General features: G+C 41.0%; 1 protein-coding gene across 1 annotated transcript in view; it reads right to left on the bottom strand.

Annotated features, from left to right (window-relative positions):
- The window catches only part of LOC139385215 (probable E3 ubiquitin-protein ligase HERC1), a 230,863-nt gene that overhangs the window by 32,767 nt on the left and 190,596 nt on the right, over positions 1 to 7,500 (bottom strand). Inside the window, exons 71-73 of the mRNA XM_071130328.1 lie at positions 4,815 to 4,970; positions 3,998 to 4,120; positions 2,121 to 2,223 (exon numbers count right to left, since the gene is read on the bottom strand). Of these exons, the coding sequence (XP_070986429.1) occupies positions 2,121 to 2,223; positions 3,998 to 4,120; positions 4,815 to 4,970 (382 nt within the window). The remainder of the gene's footprint in view (positions 1 to 2,120; positions 2,224 to 3,997; positions 4,121 to 4,814; positions 4,971 to 7,500) is intronic.

The raw sequence follows: 7,500 nt of genomic DNA, 5'->3' as shown, positions 1-7,500 counted from the left end.
AGTAGACCGGATGAGTCGGTCTGTGGGGGGGGGGGGGGGGGCGGACACAGGAGGGTTGATGAGGGGTGTTACAGGCTAACAAAGACACATTCTGTATGTTATGTTATGTCTAAAGTAGACCGGATGAGTCGGTCTGGGGGGGGGGGGACACAGGAGGGTTGATGAGGGGTGTTACAGGCTAACAAAGACACATTCTGTATGTTATGTTATGTCTAAAGTAGACCGGATGAGTCGGTCTGGGGGGGGGGACACAGGAGGGTTGATGAGGGGTGTTACAGGCTAACAAAGACACATTCTGTATGTTATGTCTAAAGTAGACCGGATATTTGTTGTTGTCAATAATCAAGATGGATGATGAAAATAATCTAGAAACGCAGAACTAGAGTAACAGACAACACTGAGAGAATATGTTTTGTTTTTACCTCAGCATGTTCTATTCTATAATATTTCTATGTTACAGTGCCTTGCGAAAGTATTCGGCCCCCTTGAACTTTGCGACCTTTTGCCACATTTCAGGCTTCAAACATAAAGATATAAAACTGTATTTTTTTGTGAAGAATCAACAACAAGTGGGACACAATCATGAAGTGGAACGACATTTATTGGATATTTCAAACTTTTTTAACAAATCAAAAACTGAAAAATTGGGCGTGCAAAATTATTCAGCCCCCTTAAGTTAATACTTTGTAGCGCCACCTTTTGCTGCGATTACAGCTGTAAGTCGCTTGGGGTGTGTCTCTATCAGTTTTGCACATCGAGAGACTGACATTTTTTCCCATTCCTCCTTGCAAAACAGCTCAAGCTCAGTGAGGTTGGATGGAGAGCATTTGTGAACAGCAGTTTTCAGTTCTTTCCACAGATTCTCGATTGGATTAAGGTCTGGACTTTGACTTGGCCATTCTAACACCTGGATATGTTTATTTTTGAACCATTCCATTGTAGATTTTGCTTTATGTTTTGGATCATTGTCTTGTTGGAAGACAAATCTCCGTCCCAGTCTCAGGTCTTTTGCAGACTCCATCAGGTTTTCTTCCAGAATGGTCCTGTATTTGGCTCCATCCATCTTCCCATCAATTTTAACCATCTTCCCTGTCCCTGCTGAAGAAAAGCAGGCCCAAACCATGATGCTGCCACCACCATGTTTGACAGTGGGGATGGTGTGTTCAGGGTGATGAGCTGTGTTGCTTTTACGCCAAACATAACGTTTTGCATTGTTGCCAAAAAGTTCAATTTTGGCTTCATCTGACCAGAGCACCTTCTTCCACATGTTTGGTGTGTCTCCCAGGTGGCTTGTGGCAATCTTTAAACGACACTTTTTATGGATATCTTTAAGAAATGGCTTTCTTCTTGCCACTCTTCCATAAAGGCCAGATTTGTGCAATATACGACTGATTGTTGTCCTATGGACAGAGTCTCCCACCTCAGCTGTAGATCTCTGCAGTTCATCCAGAGTGATCATGGGCCTCTTGGCTGCATCTCTGATCAGTCTTCTCCTTGTATGAGCTGAAAGTTTAGAGGGACGGCCAGGTCTTGGTAGATTTGCAGTGGTCTGATACTCCTTCCATTTCAATATTATCGCTTGCACAGTGCTCCTTGGGATGTTTAAAGCTTGGGAAATCTTTTTGTATCCAAATCCGGCTTTAAACTTCTTCACAACAGTATCTCGGACCTGCCTGGTGTGTTCCTTGTTCTTCCTGATGCTCTCTGCGCTTTTAACGGACCTCTGAGACTATCACAGTGCAGGTGCATTTATACGGAGACTTGATTACACACAGGTGGATTGTATTTATCATCATTAGTCATTTAGGTCAACATTGGATCATTCAGAGATCCTCACTGAACTTCTGGAGAGAGTTTGCTGCACTGAAAGTAAAGGGGCTGAATAATTCTGCACGCCCAATTTTTGAAGTTAGAAAAGTTTGAAATATCCAATAAATGTCGTTCCACTTCATGATTGTGTCCCACTTGTTGTTGATTCTTCACAAAAAAATACAGTTTTATATCTTTATGTTTGAAGCCTGAAATGTGGCAAAAGGTCGCAAAGTTCAAGGGGGCCGAATACTTTCGCAAGGCACTGTATCTGTTGAAACTGAACAGTGTGTGGTGTATCATATCCAGACCTTGCCCGAACGTGTACACGTTGCCATCTTTAGTGAGGGCAACAGAGAACTGAGTTCCACAGGACACCTTCTTGATGCCGAGGCCACAGAGAACGTCCACCTTCTGTGGAACAACAACAACAACAACAACAACGTGATTCACACACAACTGGAATATGACTTGGTGAAGTGGTGCTGCAAGAGACAATATACACAGAATATACACAGAATATACACAGAATATACACAGAATATACACAGTATATACTATAGACAGAATATACACACTATACTATAGACAGAATATACACACTATACTATAGACAGAATATACACAGAATATACTATAGACAGAATATACACAGAATATACTATAGACAGAATATACACAGAATATACTATAGACAGAATACACACAGAATATACTATAGACAGAATATACACAGAATATACTATAGACAGAATATACACAGAATATACTATAGACAGAATATACACAGAATATACACAGTATATACTATAGACAGAATATACACAGAATATACTATAGACAGAATATACACAGAATATACTATAGACAGAATATACACAGACTATACTATAGACAGAATACACACAGAATATACTATAGACAGAATATACACAGAATATACTATAGACAGAATATACACAGACTATACTATAGACAGAATACACACAGAATATACTATAGACAGAATATACACAGAATATATTAGACAGAATATACACAGAATATACAAAGAATATACACAGAATAAACTATAGACAGAATATACTATAGACAGAATATACACAGAATATACAGACAGAATATACAACCGCCAGAATATACTAATGCCAGAATATACTACCGACAGAATATACTAACGCCAGAATATACTACCGCCAGAATATACTACCACCAGAATATACACGGAATATACTACCGCCAGAATATACTACAGACAGAATATACACAGTATATACACACAATATACTACAGCCAGAATATACTACCAACAAAATATACACAGAATATAGACAGAATATACTACCGCCAGAATATACTACAGCCAGAATATACACAGAATGTACTACAGCCAGAACATACTAGACAGAATATACTACCGCCAGAATATACTACCGCCAGAATATATTACAGACAGAATATACTACAGACAGAATATATCGACAACACACACACACCAATCAATATCAAATCCATTTCCCTTCCTCTCCTCAGAATGGAGGAACAGACTCACAGTCAACACTACTGTACTGTACATACCTGAGGAACAGACTGACAGTCAACACTACTGTACTGTATATATCTGAGGAACAGACTGACAGTCAACACTACTGTACTGTACATACCTGAGGAACAGACTGACAGTCAACACTACTGTACTGTATATATCTGAGGAACAGACTGACAGTCAACACTACTGTACTGTACATACCTGAGGAACAGACTGACAGTCAACACTACTGTACTGTATATATCTGAGGAACAGACTGACAGTCAACACTACTGTACTGTACATACCTGAGGAACAGACCTACAGTCTACACTACTGTACATACCTGAGGAACAGACCTACAGTCTACACTACTGTACATATCTGAGGAACAGACCTACAGTCAACACTACTGTACATACCTGATGAACAGACTGACAGTCAACACTACTGTACTGTACATACCTGAGGAACAGACTGACAGTCAACACTACTGTACATACCTGAGGAACAGACCTACAGTCTACACTACTGTACATATCTGAGGAACAGACCTACAGTCAACACTACTGTACATACCTGATGAACAGACTGACAGTCAACACTACTGTACTGTACATACCTGAGGAACAGACTGACAGTCAACACTACCGTACATACCTGAGGTGAGGACTTGGCGGTAGAATTCCCCAGGCCCAGTTTCCCGTAGTCTCCGTCTCCGAAGGCCCAGACCATCATTCCATCGGCAGAGACGGCTACGGTGTGATTCAGACCGCACGCCACCTGGGAACCGGACAGAACCAGATGGGGGTCAGATGTTAGTGTATCTCACCTGTCAGACCTGGTATCTGTTAGTGTATCTCACCTGTCCGACCTGGTATCTGTTAGTGTATATTACCTGGTATCTGTTAGTGTATATTACCTGGTATCTGTTAGTGTATCTCACCTGTCCGACCTGGTATCTGTTAGTGTATATTACCTGGTATCTGTTAGTGTATATTACCTGGTATCTGTTAGTGTATCTCACCTGTCCGACCTGGTATCTGTTAGTGTATCTCACCTGTCCGACCTGGTATCTGTTAGTGTATCTCACCTGGTATCTGTTAGTGTATCTCACCTGTCCGACCTGGTATCTGTTAGTGTATCTCACCTGTCCGACCTGGTATCTGTTAGTGTATCTCACCTGGTATCTGTTAGTGTATCTCACCTGTCCGACCTGGTATCTGTTAGTGTATCTCACCTGTCCGACCTGGTATCTGTTAGTGTATCTCACCTGTCCGACCTGGTATCTGTTAGTGTATCTCACCTGTCCGACCTGGTATCTGTTAGTGTATCTCACCTGGTATCTGTTAGTGTATCTCACCTGTCCGACCTGGTATCTGTTAGTGTATCTCACCTGTCCGACCTGGTATCTGTTAATGTATATTACCTGGTATCTGTTAGTGTATATTACCTGGTATCGGTTAGTGTATCTCACCTGTCCGACCTGGTATCCCTCCAACGCAGTGACCTTCTCAGGGAGCTTCTTGTTGGAGGTGTTTCCCAGCCCAAGCCTGCCATAGTCCCCGTTCCCAAAGGAGAACAGTCTCCCATCAGCGGTCACCACCGCGGAGTGCTTGAACCCGCAGGACATCTGACCACAGAGGAAACGTTGATGAACATGGGAACAACAGCCAATCAGAACAAGAGGCCTTTTTTTCCAAGGAGTGACTTTTCAGATAGAAGGGAAATGTTTTGAACCAACCCATTCCTCTTTTCCAAATGAATAGTGGAATATTTTACATCTAAATGACAGTAGACTACAGTCTATTACAGTAGAGATACTGACCTGTAGAACCTCTAAATGACAGTAGACTACAGTCTATTACAGTAGAGATACTGACCTGTAGACCCTCTACATGACAGTAGACTACAGTCTATTACAATAGAGATACTGACCTGTAGAACCTCTAAATGACAGTAGAAATACTGACCTGTAGAACCTCTACATGACAGTAGACTACAGTCTATTACAGTAGAGATACTGACCTGTAGAACCTCTACATGACAGTAGACTACAGTCTATTACAGTAGAGATACTGACCTGTAGAACCTCTAAATGACAGTAGACTACAGTCTATTACAGTAGAGATACTGACCTGTAGAACCTCTAAATGACAGTAGAAATACTGACCTGTAGAACCTCTACATGACAGTAGACTACAGTCTATTACAGTAGAGATACTGAGCTGTAGAACCTCTAAATGACAGTAGACTACAGTCTATTACAGTAGAGATACTGACCTGTAGAACCTCTACATGACAGTAGACTACAGTCTATTACAGTAGAGATACTGACCTGTAGAACCTCTAAATGACAGTAGACTACAGTCTATTACAGTAGAGATACTGACCTGTAGACCCTCTACATGACAGTAGACTACAGTCTATTACAGTAGAGATACTGACCTGTAGAACCTCTACATGACAGTAGACTACAGTCTATTACAGTTGAGATACTGACCTGTACAACCTCTACATGACAGTAGACTACAGTCTATTACAGTAGAGATACTGACCTGTAGAACATCTACATGACAGTAGACTACAGTCTATTACAGTAGAGATACTGACCTGTAGAACCTCTACATGACAGCTGACTACAGTCTATTACAGTAGAGATACTGACCTGTAGAACCTCTACATGACAGTAGACTACAGTCTATTACAGTAGAGATACTGACCTGTACAACCTCTACATGACAGTAGACTACAGTCTATTACAGTAGAGATACTGACCTGTAGAACCTCTACATGACAGTAGACTATAGTCTATTACAGTAGAGATACTGACCTGTACAACCTCTACATGACAGTAGACTACAGTCTATTACAGTAGAGATACTGACCTGTAGAACCTCTAAATGACAGTAGAAATACTGACCTGTAGAACCTCTACATGACAGTAGACTACAGTCTATTACAGTAGAGATACTGAGCTGTAGAACCTCTAAATGACAGTAGACTACAGTCTATTACAGTAGAGATACTGACCTGTAGAACCTCTACATGACAGTAGACTACAGTCTATTACAGTAGAGATACTGACCTGTAGAACCTCTAAATGACAGTAGACTACAGTCTATTACAGTAGAGATACTGACCTGTAGACCCTCTACATGACAGTAGACTACAGTCTATTACAGTAGAGATACTGACCTGTAGAACCTCTACATGACAGTAGACTACAGTCTATTACAGTAGAGATACTGACCTGTACAACCTCTACATGACAGTAGACTACAGTCTATTACAGTAGAGATACTGACCTGTAGAACCTCTACATGACAGTAGACTACAGTCTATTACAGTAGAGATACTGACCTGTAGAACCTCTACATGACAGCTGACTACAGTCTATTACAGTAGAGATACTGACCTGTAGAACATCTACATGACAGTAGACTACAGTCTATTACAGTAGAGATACTGACCTGTACAACCTCTACATGACAGTAGACTACAGTCTATTACAGTAGAGATACTGACCTGTAGAACCTCTACATGACAGTAGACTATAGTCTATTACAGTAGAGATACTGACCTGTACAACCTCTACATGACAGTAGACTACAGTCTATTACAGTAGAGATACTGACCTGTAGAACCTCTACATGACAGTAGACTACAGTCTATTACAGTAGAGATACTGACCCGTAGAACCTCTACATGACAGTAGACTACAGTCTATTACAGTAGAGATACTGACCTGTATAACCTCTACATGACAGTAGACTACAGTCTATTACAGTAGAGATACTGACCTGTAGACCCTCTACATGACAGTAGACTACAGTCTATTACAGTAGAGATACTGACCTGTAGAACCTCTACATGACAGTAGACTACAGTCTATTACAGTAGAGATACTGACCTGTATAACCTCTACATGACAGTAGACTACAGTCTATTACAGTAGAGATACTGACCTGTACAACCTCTACATGACAGTAGACTACAGTCTATTATAGTAGAGATACTGACCTGTATTGCAGAACCTCTACATGACAGTAGACTACAGTCTATTACAGTAGAGATACTGACCTGTATTGCAGAACCTCTACATGACAGTAGACTACAGTCTATTACAGTAGAGATACTGACCTGTAGACCCTCTACATGAC

Source organism: Oncorhynchus clarkii, chromosome 26 (genome assembly GCF_045791955.1).
Source record: "Oncorhynchus clarkii lewisi isolate Uvic-CL-2024 chromosome 26, UVic_Ocla_1.0, whole genome shotgun sequence".
Taxonomy (NCBI): Eukaryota; Metazoa; Chordata; class Actinopteri; order Salmoniformes; family Salmonidae; genus Oncorhynchus; species Oncorhynchus clarkii.
Note: the sequence above shows the minus strand (reverse complement) of the source record. Positions and strands in the feature narration are given on the sequence as shown.